The following is a 16,444-nucleotide window of genomic DNA, read 5'->3' as shown; positions in this document are numbered from 1 at the left end:
TCCCTGGTGACTCAGCAGTAAAGAATCTGCCTGCAATGCAGGAGATGCCAGTTTGATCCCTGGGTTGGGAGGATCCCCTGAAAGAGGAAATGGCAACCGACTCCAGTGTTCTTGCTTGGGAAGTCCCATGGACAGAGGAGTCTGGCAGTCTACAGTCCACGGGGTCGCGAAAGAGTCAGACACAACTTAGTGACTAAACAACAAACTATACCATGTGCAGTGAAGTTGTATATACCCTGGAGCAACTAATAAGAAATACAGGCTTGATACCTACCTTTCTAAAGGTTTAAGCATGGAAGCAGAAGTAGGAGATATACTTTTAAGACATTTACATAATAATTCCACATGGTTTACGCTCTACCTAACAGGTAGTACTGGCAGGTGGAAGGTTCTCAGACATTGTTGAACGTGAATATAAGGGACAGGCTGCAAATGCTCAAAGGATTCAGGAGACTACAGGTCATTGCAAGCTGGAGCACTAAAGGAAGATCTTAAACCGGATGTTGAGAAGGACTTGAGTCTCAATAAGTGAAGGGCGATGGGCTTAAAGATGAACTTGATGTGCTCAAGCTTAGGTAAAACTGGTAAATTTGGATAGTGTCACATTGTTGGTAAACTCCTCTGTTAGTCTCCTTTGAAGAGAAGAGACTATGTCAGTTTCATATTCCTTGCACAGGGTCTGGCACATAAGATGGACACAGTAAGTGTTGACTGCTTCACCTACTGACAGTCAGACATACAGACTGGCTGACAGGTAGAAAACTTCAAAAGCTAACTCCAAGAACTTTTTTTGGGCAATGATAAAATTAATGATTAGGGAAATTTGGCTGTAATTGGAGTATAGAATGTCAGATGTAATGGAGGAGGATCAAATACAATTAGGAAGCTCTTGCAGATGATAGGAGGCTGAGAGAGAAGTGGGCACGTGGCCCTGGCAGGGACTGGAAAGGAAGAGTTTAAGAGTTACTGAGAAGAAATGACAGGTGAAAGTTAGGTTTCCTATCTTTGACTCAGTCTGATGTCAGGTGCCCTAGAAACAGAGCCTGAGATGGAGAGTTTTGTACAAGGGACTCAGTGAGGGAATACTGTTGGGTGAGCCCTGTGTGCTGCTAAGTCCAGCCCCAGTGTGGAGTGGGAAGCACACCACCGAGCTGCCCCTCCCAGAAGCGAGGGGACCATCTGTTGTGTCTCCCCAGTTCCTGGCTGTGCATTGTCCTCTGAGTAGGAGGGAAGAGCTCATCACCTCACAAGCATTTCCTAGCCAGGTTCCTTTCAGCCAATGGCAGGTCCCGGGAGAAGAGTCAGCAGTGAGGTGTTGATGGCCAGGACTCGTAAGTGGAGTTTGGGGGCACTAGGCTGGTTAAAAGGAATCCGGGGGAACCACCAGTGTTTCCTACACTCTGTCCCAGTCTGCTCTTCATAAGGGGCTCTGCTGAGGACATTCAGTGGCTTCCCATCACATCCAGAATAAAAGCCAAACCCCTTATCCTGGCCAACCACCATCTACTCCTTTCTACCCTTTTGGCTTTATCTGTACACATTCTCTCCTTGTCCAAATTTCTTTATTGTTCTTTCTCAAACATCCAGCTCATTCTCACCTCAGAGAGTTAGTGCTTGATTTTTTCTCTGCCTGAAATGCTCCTTCCCTGGGACTTTCATCACTAACTTCTCATCATTCTGGCTTCTCCACTCAGAAAGGCCATCCATTGTTGTCTCTTGCTAAGAGGCTGTGATGTGTACAAACTCTTCAGTCCTATTCACAGTTGTCACTTGAGGCCTTGAGAAGTGGACACCCAATACATATCATTGAATGAATAAACATCTGCTTCAGAGAAATGAATAAGAGACAAGGGTTCAATATCTTCCTGAGATAGTGAAAAGCTGTGAAAACAGTGGAAATATTGACAGAAATAAGAAATGTGAAGGGTGCATCAACTTGTACAAAAGGATGTAAAACTTTTTTTCAGACAATTTGATCTTGAGGACACTGTGGAAAATGCATGATAGAGACAGAACTGTGTAATGATTTGAGGTACAGTTTCTAGAACTGAATTCATATTCTAGCACAAACTACCTACAAGCTGCAAGATATTGGGCAAGTTATTTAATTTCTCAATACCTCAATTTTCTCACTTGTAAATGAGGATAATGATATTATAATGGTAATACAGTCCTTCCATAAAGTCATTGAGAGGACTCAGTTCAGTTCAGTTTAGTTCAGTCACTCAGTCATGTCCAACTCTTTGCAACCCCATGAACCGCAGCACACCAGGCCTCCCTGTCCATCACTCCTGGAGTCCACCCAAACCCATGTCCATTGAGTCGGTGATGCCATCCAACCATCTCATCCTCTGTTGTCCCCTTCTCCTCCTGCCCTCAGTCTTTCCCAGCATCGGGGTCTTTTCCAATGAGTCAGTTCTTCACATCAGGTAGCCAAAGTATTGGAGTTTCAGCTTCAACATCTGTCCCTCCAATGAACACCCAGGACTGATCTCCTTTAGGATGGACTGGCTGGATCTCCTTGCAGTCCAAGGGACTCTCAAGAGTCTTCTCCAAAACCACAGTTCAAAAGCATCAATTCTTCGGTGCTTGGCTTTCTTTATAGTCCAACTTTCACATCCATACATGACTACTGGAAAAACCATAGCCTTGACTAGACAGACCTTTGTTGGAAAAGTAATGTCTCTGCTTTTTAATATGCTGTCTAGGTTGCTCATAACTTTCCTTCCAAGGAGCAAGCTTCTTTTAATTTCATGGCAGCAGTCACCATCTGCAGTGATTTTGGAGCCCAGAAAAATAAAGTAAGCCACTGTTTCCACTGTTTCCCCATCTATTTCCCATGAAGTGATGGGTGGGACTGGATGCCATGATCTTAGTTTTCTTAATGTTGAGCTTTAAGCCAACTTTTTCACTCTCCTCTTTCACTTTCATCAAGAGGCTTTTTAGTTCTTCACTTTCTGCCATAAGGGTGGTGTCATCTGTATATCTGAGGTTATTGAGATTTCTCCCAGCAATCTTGATTCCAGCTTGTGCTTCTTCCAGCCCAGCGTTTCTCATGATGTACTCTGCATAGAAGTTAAATAAGTAGAGTAACAATATAAGCCTTGATGTACTCCTTTCCTGATTTGGAACCAGTCTGTTGTTCCATGTCCACTTCTAACTGTTGCTTCCTGACTTGCGTACAGGTTTCTCAAGAGGCAGGTCAGGTGGTCTGGTATTCCCATCTCTTGAAGAATTTTCCACAGTTTATTATGATCCACACGGTCAAAGGCTTTGGCATTGAGAAGACTAGATGAGTTAAAACCCACAAGTCATATAAAACAGTTTCTGGCTAATAGCATTATTTTGAATGGAATTTCAGGAGTTCTGAACATAGGACAGACAGTGAAAACCAAGGCTGGGGTCTGGGAGAGACTAATGCAGCACCTACAGGACAAGATTTAAGGGGGCCCTCACTTCGATGGTTGTGTGCTTGCCCCACTCTAAGCATGTTTCCCCAAACTTTGTATCTTGGGCCCTTCCCTTGCCTCACCCAAATCCTGTCCTGGTCGAAAGAATCAAAGAGAAAAATGGTTTGTTGGTAAGACTCTCTAAATCCAGTACTTGTCACACCTCCTCCATCTGGCCTTGGTGGGAATGGTTTCTTGCTATTACTAATCTCTTGGTTGTGTCACTGTCCTTTTGTTGCTTTGCGGTCTTTTCCATCACTTACGTAACCAATCCCCTGCAGTCTGTCCCTCTTCTCAAGTACTCTGAGTGGATTCTGTTTTCCTGGTTGGATTCTGATGGCTCAGTATAGTCTAGAGCTACATAATAAGCATGGGATTTCAGGGACCCAGGAGGAGAAGCCAACATTTATGGAGTGATTTCAGTGTGTTAGGTACTTTTCCTTGTAAGGTAATTAATCCTCATCAGGTGGTGGAGTGGTGCCCACTGCATACTTTGTAGATGAGAAATCAGAGATGGAAGGAGGTGTAACTCATCTGGGGCTCCTAAGTAACAGAGCTGAGATTCAAACCTAGTTTAAAGGTTTATACCCTTTAAACATCTGGAGGGTCTCCACATTGTGGGTACACTCCTATCAAAGAACAGGAATTTATTTTATTTTTTTTCCCAGTGAGAGATGCTTTTTATTTTCAGGATACTCACCATCAGTAGTCTCCTTCTTCCTCCTCCTCTGCCTCTCCTCTTTCTCATTTTCCTTCTTCTTTCTTTCTTTGTTTTGATGAAATTCACATAACATAAAATTAATCATTTAAAGTGGTCAATCAGTGGCATTTAGTACATTTTCAGTGTTGTGCAGCCACACTATCTAGTTCCAAAGCATCCCATCATTCCACAGTAAAACCCCTTATCCATTTATTTCTCCTTACTCTCTCCTCTCCTAGCCCGTGGCTCACATCTGTTTGAATTCTGTTTCTGTGGAGTTACCTATTCTGGATAGTTCTTATAAATGGAATTATACAGTATATATATATTTTTCACTTTTATTGTTTATTTATTTTTGACTTTCATTTCTTTTTCTTTAATTAAAAAGATTTTATTGAAGTATAGTTGCTTTACAGTGTTGGATTAGTTTCTGCCATATAGCAAAGTGAATCAGCTATCCATGTACCTATATCCCCTCTTTTTTGATGTTCCTTCCCATTTAGATCACCACAGAGCAATGCATAGGGTTCTCTGTGCTGTACAATCGGTTCTCATTAGTTACCTATTTTATACATAGTATTGTATAAATGTCAATCCCAATCTCCTACTCCATTCTACTTCTCCTTCCCCCTTTTATATCCATAGGTTCTCTACGTCTGTGTGTCTATTTATGCTTTGCAAATAAGTTCATCTGTACCATTTTTCTATATTTCACATATATGTGTTAACACACTATACTTGTTTTTCTCTTTTTGACTTACTTCACTTTTTGTGCCAGTCTCTAGGTCCATCCACATCTCTGCTAATGGCACAATTTCATTTTTTATGGCTGAGATTCAAAGGATTAGATCTGGTAAACAGAATGCCTGAAGAACCATGGACAGAGGTTCATAACATGGTAAAGGAGGTGGTGACCAAAATCATCCCAAAGAAAATGAAATGCAAGAAAGCAAAGTGATTATCTGAGAAGGCTTTACAAATAGCTGAAAAAAGAAGAGAAGCAAAAGGGAGAAAGGGAACGATATACCCAAATGAATGCAAGAGAATAACAAGAAGAGATAAGACGACCTTCTTAAGTGAATGATGCAAAGAAATAGAGGAAAACAATAGAATGGGAAAGACTAGATATCTCTTCAAAAAAATTGGATATATCAAGGGACTATTTCATGTGAGGATGGGCATGATAAAGGACAGAAATGGTAAGGACCTAACAGAAGCAAAAGAGATTAAGAACAGCTGGCAAGAATACAAAGAAGGACTGTATAAAAATAGGTCTTAATGACTTAAATAACAATGATGGATGGTCACTCACCTAGAGCCAGACATCTTGAAGTGTGAAGCCAAGTGGGCCTTAGGAAACATTTCTATGAACAAAGCTAGTGGAGGTGATGGAATTCCAGCTGAGCTCTTTCAAATCCTAAAAGATAATACTGTTAAAGGGCCGCACTCAATATGTCAGCAAATTTGGAGAACTTAGCAGTAGCCACAGGACTGAAAAAGGTCAGTTTTCATCCCAATCCTAAAGAAGGGCAATGCAAGTTCAAACTATTGTACAGTTGCGCTCAGTTCATATGCTTGCAAGGTAATGCTCAAAATCCTTCAAGCTAGTCTTCAACAGTACATGATTTGAGAACTTCCAGAGGTCCAAACTGGACTTAAAAAAGGCAGAGGAACCAGAGATCAAATTACCAAAATTCCTTGGATCACAGAGAATTTCAGAAAAACATTTACTTTTGCTTCATTGACTATACTAAAGCCTTTGATTATGTGGATCACAACAAACTGTGGAAAATTTTTAAAGAGATGGGAATACCAGACCACCTTACCTGTTTCCTGAGAAACCTGTATGTGGGTCAAGAAACAACAGTTAGAACAGACATGGAACAAAATGGAACAATAGACTGGTTCCAATTTGGGAAAGGAGTATGTCAAGGCTGTATTTGGTCACTCTGCTTATTTAACTTGTATGCAGAGCACATTATTCAAAATGCTGGACTGGGATGAATCACAAGCTGGAATCAAGGTTGCCTGGAGAAATATCAACAACCTCAAATATGCAGATGATACCACTCTAAAGTCAGAAAGTGAAGAGAAACTAAACAGTCTTCTGATGAAAGTGAAAGAGCAAAGTGAAAAAGCTGGCTTGAAACTCAACATTTAAAAAACTAAGATCATGGTATCTGGTCCCATCACTTCATGGCAAATAGAAAGTTGAAAACGTTCAAGCAGTTACAGATTTTATTTTCTTGGGCTCCAAAATTAGTGCAGATGGTGACTGCAGCCATGAAATTAAAAGATGCTTGCTCCTTGGAAGAAAAGCTATGACAAACCTAGTCAGCGTATTACTAAGCAGAGACTTGGCTTTGCCAACAAAGGTCCATATTGTCAAAGCTATGGTTTTTCCAGTAGTCATGTGCAGATGTGAGAGTTGGACCATAAACAAGGCTAAGTGCTGAAGAATTGATGCTTTTGAATTGTGGTGCTGGAGAATACTCTTGAGAGTCCCTTGGACTGCAAGAAGATCAAACCGGTCAGTCTTACAAGGAAATCAACCCTGAGTATTCATTGGAAGGATCGAAGCTTAAGCTGAAACTCCAATACTTTGGCCACCTGAAGCAAAGAGCCAACTCAGTAGAAAAGACCCCGATGCTGGAAAAGATGAGGACAGGAGAAGAGGGTGGCAGAGAATGAGATGGTTAGATAGTTATCACCGACTCAATGGATAGAAGCCAATGGCGCCCCACTCTAGTACTCTTGCCTGGAGAATCCCATGGGCGGAGGAGCCTGGTAGGCTGCAGTCCGTGGGGTCGCTAAGAATCGGACATGACTGAGCGACTTCCCTTTCACTTTTCACTTTCACGCATTGGAGAAGGAAATGGCAACCCACTCCAGTGTTCTTGCCTGGAGAATCCCTGGGATGGGGGAGCCAAGTGGGCTGCTGTCTATGGGGTCGCACAGAGTTGGACATGACTGAAGTGACTCAGCAGCAGCAGCAGCATCAGCTATGGATGGAGTTTAAGCAAACTGTGGGAGATAGTGAAGAACAGGGAAGCCTCACATGCTGCAGTTCATGGGCACAGAGTTGGATACGACTTAGCAACTAAACAACAACAAAACTATTCCCTTGTATATACATAGTACTTCTTCTTTATCCATTCCTCCCTCGGTGGGCATTTAGGTTGCTTCCTTGTCCTGGCTATTGTATATAGTGCTGCAATAAACATTGGGGTCCATGTGTCTCTTTGAATTATGGTTTTCTCTGGGTATGTGATGAAGAGTGGGATGGCTGTGTCATATAGTAGTTCTATTTTAAGTTTTCTAAGGAACCTCCATGCTGTTCTCTCTAGTTACTGTATCAATTTACATTCCCACCAATAACTTCCCTTTTTTGCACACCCTCTCCAGCATTTATTGTTTGTAGATTTTTTATTGATGGCCATTCTGACTGTTGTGAGGTGATACCTTATTGTTTTGATTTGCGTTTCTTTGTAATTAGTGATGTTGAGCATCTTTTCATTATGCTCTTTGACTTAGCCTAATATTTTGTGGATCATCCACATTGTAGTATGTATCAGTACTTTATTTTTATTGCTGAATAATATTCCTTCATATAAAAATATACACACACACACATATATATATATATATATTCTACAATTTATTTTTCCATTTATCCATTGGTAGAGATTTGGTTTATATCTTTAACTATTGTGAGTAGTGCTGCTATGAACATACATGTGCATATATACATTTATTTGACCACCTGTTTTCAATTCTTTCAGGCATATATGGTCTCATTAACTTCTACTTATTTTCCTAATTCTAATTCCTATTTATTTAGTTGCTAAGTTGTGTCCAAGTCTTTGCCATCCATGGACTGTAGCCCACCAGGCTACAGTCCTGTCCTTGGAATTCTCCAGGCAAGAATACTGGAGTGGGTTGCCATTTTTTTCTCCTCCAATTTGATTACAAAGTGATAAAATATGTCATTAATTTCTGTTAAGTTTTTTCTCCTCTTGAAATCTTAATCATATTTATAATCTCCTAGTTTTAATTTATCCTCTAAGTTTTGCTTTTATTTCTGCTCACTGTATATGTGTGTACATGTATGTATGTGTAGTCTGTATATGTTGGTGGGGAGAAAGAGAGAGAGAAAGTTGTTTGAACATTTAATATAGCCGTTCTGGGACCTAAAAGTTGTTTACAACCACTGGCTCATGTTTCATATCAAGATTTTATATAAAGTCCTATTTCTAAGTTCAAAAGGTCATGCTTCTTTCAAGGTAAATGCTAATACAAAGAGTTATTTGGAAATTGGGGTAAATAAATAAATGCAGCTACTTTTAGTTATATGCAAACAAAATTTTGTTTCTCTTTTAGGACAGATAAGCAGATGAGGGAGGAATCATTGTATTTTTGTAATCTATGTGAACAGAAAATATAATCTAAAATAAATTGAATGCACAAATAAACACTCAGGTGCAAATTATTTATTTGTGAAATGAAACCTCTTGAAAAGAGAGGAATTCTGACAGCAACTTAGTATTGCAATATACTGCACTTCTGTTCTTACCCTTACATTTTCAAAGTCATACATAGTAATTTAGTTACACTCCCATTAATATTAGTGGGAGTTTTGAAACTTATATTCATGCACACATCTTTGAAAATGTATGGGTGAGTGAAGTCGCTCAGTCGTGTCCGACTCTTTGTGACCCCATGGACTGTAGCCCACCAGGCTCCTCCATCCATGGAATTTTTAGGCAAGAGTACTGGAGTGGATTGCCATTTCCTTCTCCAGGAGATCTTCCCGACCTGGGGATCGAACTTGCATCTCCTGCATTGCAGGCAGACCCTTTACCGTCTGAGCCACCAGGGAATCCCAGAAAATATATGGGTCAGAGTAAATTGTTAATGAAAAACAGAGTTTCATTTTTAGTGAAATAGTTTCAATCTCTTACCAAAGATGTCCTAGAAGGCACCTTCATTCTAGTCACAAGAGAAGAATTGTGTATAAGGCTACTATTTGGAGGTCGTCTTCTTTAAAGCAACATGGTTAATAATCATATTGAAGAGGAAAAAAATGTTTTCCCACCCTTAAAGAACACAAAAATTCAGGACCTATGTTGTTTAATAGTAAGCAAAGGATCTTAGACCCTTTCAATGGACGCTTTCAGCTCAGTGCACGTGATCAGTGATAGAGGCATGCTAAGGTGAATTTTAATTAGGACTAAATTGTGGTATTACTCTTTCATACCCTGAGCATCTGTTCCCTTCAGAAATGATGATTTATGCAGGCTATCAGAGCAGACAGCTTGCTACAGCTTATGTCACGGTTAGTGGGAACCTGGTGGTAGCATTTTAGGAAACCAGCATCTAAATGGAGACTAGCTGGTGTATACAATATAGGTGATAGGGGGAGGGGAAGCGCGATATGTCCATTTTTAATTTCGAAGCCAAATATTGACTTGACTTTAAAAAAATCTCTTCTAGACCATCTGTTGTTAATGAAGAAAGTAACCTGGACAATGAATGGGCTGATGCTTCCTACTGATGTCAGAAGACGGAAAACCAAGCCTGTTCTTTCTATTAGAATGCAGAAACTTATTGAGAAGACCTCAGCCCGAATTCTACTCTTTAAGAATGGCATGGGGCAGGATGGGCATGAGATTACAGTGGGAAAGGAAACAATGAAAAAGGTAATTTTGTATTAAATATTGAAGTAAAAATTAAATCTCAAAGTTTTTATGGCTCTTGAAATGTGTTTTTTCCTTCTGTATATCACTGTCAGCAAATAAACTGAAATATTAAGGAGTCATTATATGGAATGCAAGAATTCAGCTGTTTAGAAGTATGTTTATTGCACTTACAACATAACTTACTTAAGCAACAGCATTTCAGGAAATAATTTGGCCAACATACTTGGCCATTTCCTTAGGTAAAAGTTATGTTTACACTTGAGGAAACATTCCAGTTGGTTATAATACTTTACAGGGTATTTAGGTTGAAGTCAATTTAACTAGCTTCAAAGCTCAAACCTGCTCCTTTTCATTTAGAAGAGTAGTTAAAACCTAGAAGCCCCTCTACTCTTCAAAGTAACCAATGACATCTGAAATAGCAACGATTCAGTTTAAAAGTATCCATATGCATTAAAAAAAAGTAAATCTGGATAGGGCTAAGAAAAATCATGTAACAATTCATCAAACTTTAAGAAACAAATTTTAAAGCATTGTCATATAAATGCATTTTTTTAAGAAGGTGCTTGTACTTCCCAGGTCTTTGAATATTTAAAAATACAGAGAAACTAATGGGAATTTGGTGGAGGGGAGGGGAGTCTTCATTCAGGTAAGGATTTTTCAGTGAATCTTAAAGTAGCTTGATAATAATAATGAAAGCAATGAAAATTTATTAAATATGGATTAGAGAGACAGTGAAACATAACCAAACTATTTAGGTTTTAATCCTAGCTTTGCCATTCACTATCTATAAGACCTTTTATAACTTACTTTGAGTCTCAATTTCTTTATCTGAAAACTAGTGATAGTAACATGCCTATCTGATAAAACTGATGTTAGTGTTCAGTGTGATATTATGTGTGGAGTACAATGCCTGGCACTCAGAAAGTTCCCATTAAATTCTTATCTTGCCATTCTCTTTATGCTTGTGCTGGGTCACTCTTTCATCTCTGACTCTTTGTGACCCCAACGGACTGTAGCCCCTGCCAGGCTTCTGTGTCTGTGGGGATTCTCCAGGCAGGAGGACTAGAGTGGGTTGCCATGCCCTCCTCCAGGGGACCTTCCCAACCCAGGAATCAAACCTGTGTCTCCTGCACTGCAGGTGGCTTCTTTACCATCTGAGCCACCAGGGAAGTCCAAGAATACTGGAGTGGGTGGTCTGTCCCTTCTCCAGAGGATCTTCCTGCCCAGGAGTTGAACCGGGGTCTTCTGCATTAGAGGCAGATTCTTTACCAGCTGAGCTACCAGGGAAGCCCATTCTTCTCTTTAGGACTCATAAATACAGATCTAATAGAATTTATTTTTCTTATTAATGGGAAACATTTATTTTGAAATGAAGATAGCTATGAATCATTTTGTTATACCAGAATATTTTCAAAATGAATATTGCTTAAAACAGGTGAATAGTTGACTAGATATTAGAAATTTTTATTATTGAAATATCTATTTCTCATCGACTTATTTTTGTAGATGTTTTATAACTACATCTGCGTAAGAATATTTACTGAGGAGCTGGGAAACTGGATTTTATTTCCTTCTTATCTGCAGATTTGGACTATAAGTGAAATGAGGGATATTACACACCAGAGCAAATTGCTAAGGCAAGTTGTAACATCTTCCCTGGAGATTTTGAAAAATAGAGAATGTGGACATCTCTTGTTCAAATGTAGTCATTCCTGGAGATGGAAGCTAGATTAGATAACCTCTTGAGTTCACTTCAGTTCAATCTCTGTAATTCTATGCCTCAGTGGTAAAATTGGGGTAATAGTCACTCTTACAGATAACATGTTCTTAGATGAAAGGTTGAGTATAAAACAAAAATGTCACTGCTGTTTTGCTTTTTGACGTGAGAGGTCAATTTATTTAAAACTGGATGTTCAAAGAATTCTTTCACTTACTTTTTTCTTCAGTTTGTAAAATTTAGAGAACTGTCACAATTTTTATAAAAGTCAGAAGATGATTCAGTAATAAATGTGTTTGTAAACATTTGTCTCAATATTACTTTTAAGAATGCAGTAAAAGAGAGAAGGCAGTTAAACACTGGTGTTGGGTGTTGATAGAACTTTTTGGAGGGAAAATAAGGCTAGCTAATTATTTTTTGTATAAAATTTAAATTTTGAAAGGTTTGTTGATAATCACAGGGCAATGCCCATTTATCAGTTAATATCAGATCAGCAGTAGGACTAAAAAGGTGGTATAGACATAGGAAAAAACATACATTATTTTCTCCTTTATGATAAAATATTAGGAATATCAGGAACTAATGGCTATTTTTAGATTATTGCTAAGTAATATAAAACTGGAGTAAAAAGTAAAGGACTCTAATATGGTGAAGGTTACTGCAGTGAAATGAGGGAGTTATATAAGATGGGTGATAAAATAAGGTAGTTGGAGCTTAAAAGTCCCCTCTGATACTCAGAATGGAGTCAAGGAGAAGTAATTGTATTTCAGTAATAGATACATAATCAAAATAAAGGTTAAAAGGTTAACTAATTAAAAAGTTTCAATGAGGGCAAAAGTGATACCATTCTTCTCTATACTCTAGAATATCAGAATGATGGTCCATCCCCTTGAAATTGGAATCAGGTGGTTTTAGAATTACTTTGTATGATTTTAGTAATCACACAGCACCCACTACTATGGGCATTGGCTAAACATTATCCATGTGTTGAAAAAGATATTAGGAAAAATTTGTGGGCACAAATGCAAAGTAAATGTAAAATGAAAACTCCTTTAGATATATAGCTTTTTGAGGTTAGCATTGTGGTAGATAAGTTTTATTTTCCCTCAGTTACCTCCTGGAATCTTTGTCAGAGAAGAAGTATTAAGCTGTGTGAGTATTAAGTATTGTATTATCCAGGACGTGTGCTCAGTCATGTCTAACTCTTTTAAGACTCTATGGACTATAGCCCACCAGGCTCCTCTGTCCAGGGGATTGTCCCGGCAAGAATACTGGAGTGGGTTGCCATTTCCCCCTCCAGGGGATCTTCCTGACCCAGGGGTTGAATCCAGGTCTCCTGCCTCTCCTGCATTAGCAAGTGGATTCTTTACTACTGAGCCACCTGGATAGCATCTCCTTTGTGTGACATCTTTATCTTTTTCTCAGCAGTTAATAGTTATATTTTATTTGTTTTTTGCTAGCTTTCTGTGTTCTATCACTAATAGCATGAGATTACAGTGGTGGAAATGATGAAAAAGATAATGAAATCAATGAAAGAATGGAAAAAACCCATGTTATCTCACTCTCCAGTTTGACCTGATTATTCCCTATAACCACCCTAGTCCCTTCACCTTCAACCTGGAGATTATCTTTTTCTCTCTTCTTTCTTGGATGCCTCTCTCCTAGTCCCCCCTCTATCTTCCTTTACTCTATTGTGAACATAATGCTAGTGACTTTCTGAGAAAACCTACATCAGAATCATCTTGTCTGTATGTTAAAAATTCAGACTTCTGGGCCCCACTCCGAGCCTATCAAGAATCTCTTGAGCTTGGGAATCTGAATTTCAGCAGATGTCTCCAGATGTTGCCTAGTCCCACTAAAATTTAAGAACTCTTGTTCTGTGGTGTTATAAAACCTCAAACTTACAAATTGATGGGAATTTTCACAGTCTTCTGTTTGTTCTGTATTTCCATTTCTCATGTGGTATAAGAGAAAGATAAGTTGTGTGACAGAAAATAATTTATGGGAAATTAGGTCACTAGTTGCTATGAGAACTAGTACAAGGAGTTCAGAAATCATGAAAAAGGAAAATGTCAACAAGTTAGCAAGATGGGAGTAGTATATGTATAGTAAGTCTGACTTAGAAAAAAAGTAAATATTCCCTTAATATTTGTATGTAAATATATTTCATTGCAGTGATTTTTCCCTGTTACTGGTGAAAGATCACATAAGTATTGAGGGAATTACTCACATAGGACAGTTAGGATATAAATAAATTATAGACATATCAAATGCCTTTAAGTCAGAGGGAAATTTAGACTTCTATGATATTTACCATTTGTTAGTTTGAAAAATAGTTCAATAAACAGCAACAACAAAAAACATTAAGAAGTTTAAGAAAGACCCTTGGGACTTCCCTGTGGCTAAGAATCCTCACTCTCAGTGAGGAGGGTGTGGATTCCATCCCTGGTCAGGAACTAGATCCCACGTGCTGCAACCAAGAGTTTGAGCACCACAGCAAATGGTCCTACATGCTGCAACTAAGATTTGGTGCTGCTGCTGCTAAGTCGCTTCAGTCGTGTCCGACTCTGTGTGACCCCATAGACAGCAGCCCACCGGGCTCCCCCGTCCCTGGGATTCTCCAGGCAAGAACACTGGAGTGGGTTGCCATTTCCTTCTCCAATGCATGAGAGTGAAAAGTGAAAGTGAAGTCGCTCAGCCGTGTCGGACTCCTAGGGACCCCATGGACTGCAGCCTTCCAGGCTCCTCCTTCCATGGGGTTTTCCAAGCAAGAGTACTGGAGTGGGGTGCCATTGCCTTCTCCAAAGATTTGGTACAGCCATATAATTAAATAAATATTTTTATAAAAGAGAGGTCCATTTCAAATATAAATTGATGCAAACATTATGGAAAACAGTATGGATGTTTGTTTAAAAACTAAAAATAGAGCTACCATATTATCTAACAATCCCATTCCTGGGCATATATCCAGAAAAGACAAAAATTCTTAATTTGAAAAGATACATACACCTCAGCATACCTATCAACACTACTTACAATAGCCCAGATATGGAAACAACTCAAGTGTCCATCACCAGATCGGGCTTAAGAAGATGTGATATATTTACACAAGGGAATATTACTCAGCCATGATAAGAATGAAATATTGCCATTTGCAGTGACTGAGACGAACCTAGATAATATCATAATAAGTGAAATCAGAGGAAGATAAATTTTCTTACAAATGGTATCACTTATATGTGGAATCTAAAGAATACTACAAATGAATCTGTACAAACAGAAACAGGTTCACAGACGTAGAAAACAAACTATGATTACGAAACTGCAAAGGGAGGTTGGGAGGGATAAATTAGGAGTAGGGGATTAACAGATACAACCAAATACACATAAAACAGATAAACAGCAAGGATTTACTATACAGCACAGGGAACTGTGGAGAAGGCAATGGCACCCCACTCCAGTACTCTTGCCTGGAAAATCCCATGGACGGAGGAGCCTGGTAGGCTACAGTCCATGGGGTCGCAAAGGGTCGGGCACGACTGAGTGACTTCACTTTCACTTTCACAGGGAACTGTACTTAATATCTTATATAACCTCTAATGGAAAATAATCTGAAAATATATATATAACAATCATTTTTCTATATACCTGAAACTGATACAATATTGTAAACCGAGTATACTTAAATTAAAGGACAAATAGGAAAGGCCCAATTTAGTTTAAAAAAAAAAATACAACATACAAAATTCCACAGCATGACTGTGGAATGTTCACGTACATATCAGCAGCTATAACAGAGATTTTCCACACAATGTGAATTAAAGAATTTAGAGAACATTTTAAGAGATTCAAAAGGTAGCAGCTGGAGTAACAAAATGGATTCCAACAGGAGAGGTCATGATTATTTATGTTGGAAGTTCTTTAAAGAGCTTTTTATGATATATGAGCAAAAGCCCATTGATACTATTATTGCTTTAAAAATTAGTCTATTATCGATAACCAGGGTTTAATATCAGGTTAAAAAATATGAAAGCAGAATTTTTAAAAATATAGAAATTGATGATACAGTTTATTCTCAAGAGGCCATGGATTGCCAGTTGTCTTCTATTTATGTAGTATGAATTTTAGGGTTATACAATTAAAATATTATTTCAGAACATTATAAGTGATTACTTGGCAGCAAGAATTTTTTTTTTGCATGAAATCATAAGGAGGGAGGTGGATTTCCTTAGCTAGAATAAAAACAAATGATAACTTTCAGTCTAAACATTTATTTATGTTACAGATGGTAATTAAGGACAGTCTTTAACTTTATGCTTTAACTCCCCTAAACAGTTAAAACATAAACATGATATTAAATCTGAAAAGATAAATTTATTTTTGTTTTTTATTAAAATTGTAATAGCTTTTATACTTACATTTTTTATCTTGATACATTTAAATTGCTAGGAACATATAACAGTAATGGTTAAATTGAAGCATTTATTAAATTAGTTTTTCATATATACATTACCATTAAGGTATCCTTGTTGAAGCTTAATTTTTGGACATTATAATTACAGAATTTTATGAAATAATACAATTTTATCTAATAATCTAACTATTGGACTATTAGAAAAATTGCTAACTTAGAAAATGGTGACTTAGGTAAGTTAACTGCCATATCCAAAGTGGATTAACTGGGATAGCTAGGACTAGAATCCATTTTTGGACTTGAAGAACATTATTTTTTTTTGTTATGTGAAACTGCCACAAATATACTGTTTGTCACATTCCAATTCCTATGCGTTCTCACCTAAAAATGAGCTGTGTGCTATGTGTGCTAATTTGCTTCAGTCATGTCCGACCCTTCGCGACCCAGTGGACCATAGCTGGCCAG

General features: G+C 38.4%; 1 protein-coding gene across 1 annotated transcript in view; it reads left to right on the top strand.

Annotated features, from left to right (window-relative positions):
* Positions 1-16,444, top strand: part of DCDC1 (doublecortin domain containing 1) — a 429,528-nt gene that overhangs the window by 36,422 nt on the left and 376,662 nt on the right. The window contains exon 5 of the mRNA XM_068988045.1: positions 9,643-9,848. Within this exon, the coding sequence (XP_068844146.1) occupies positions 9,643-9,848 (206 nt within the window). The remainder of the gene's footprint in view (positions 1-9,642; positions 9,849-16,444) is intronic.

The sequence above is a fragment of the Capricornis sumatraensis genome, chromosome 16, assembly GCF_032405125.1.
Source record: "Capricornis sumatraensis isolate serow.1 chromosome 16, serow.2, whole genome shotgun sequence".
NCBI classification, from domain to species: domain Eukaryota; kingdom Metazoa; phylum Chordata; class Mammalia; order Artiodactyla; family Bovidae; genus Capricornis; species Capricornis sumatraensis.
The sequence above is the reverse complement of the archived record's forward strand: the minus strand, read 5'-3'. Positions and strand labels throughout refer to the sequence as shown.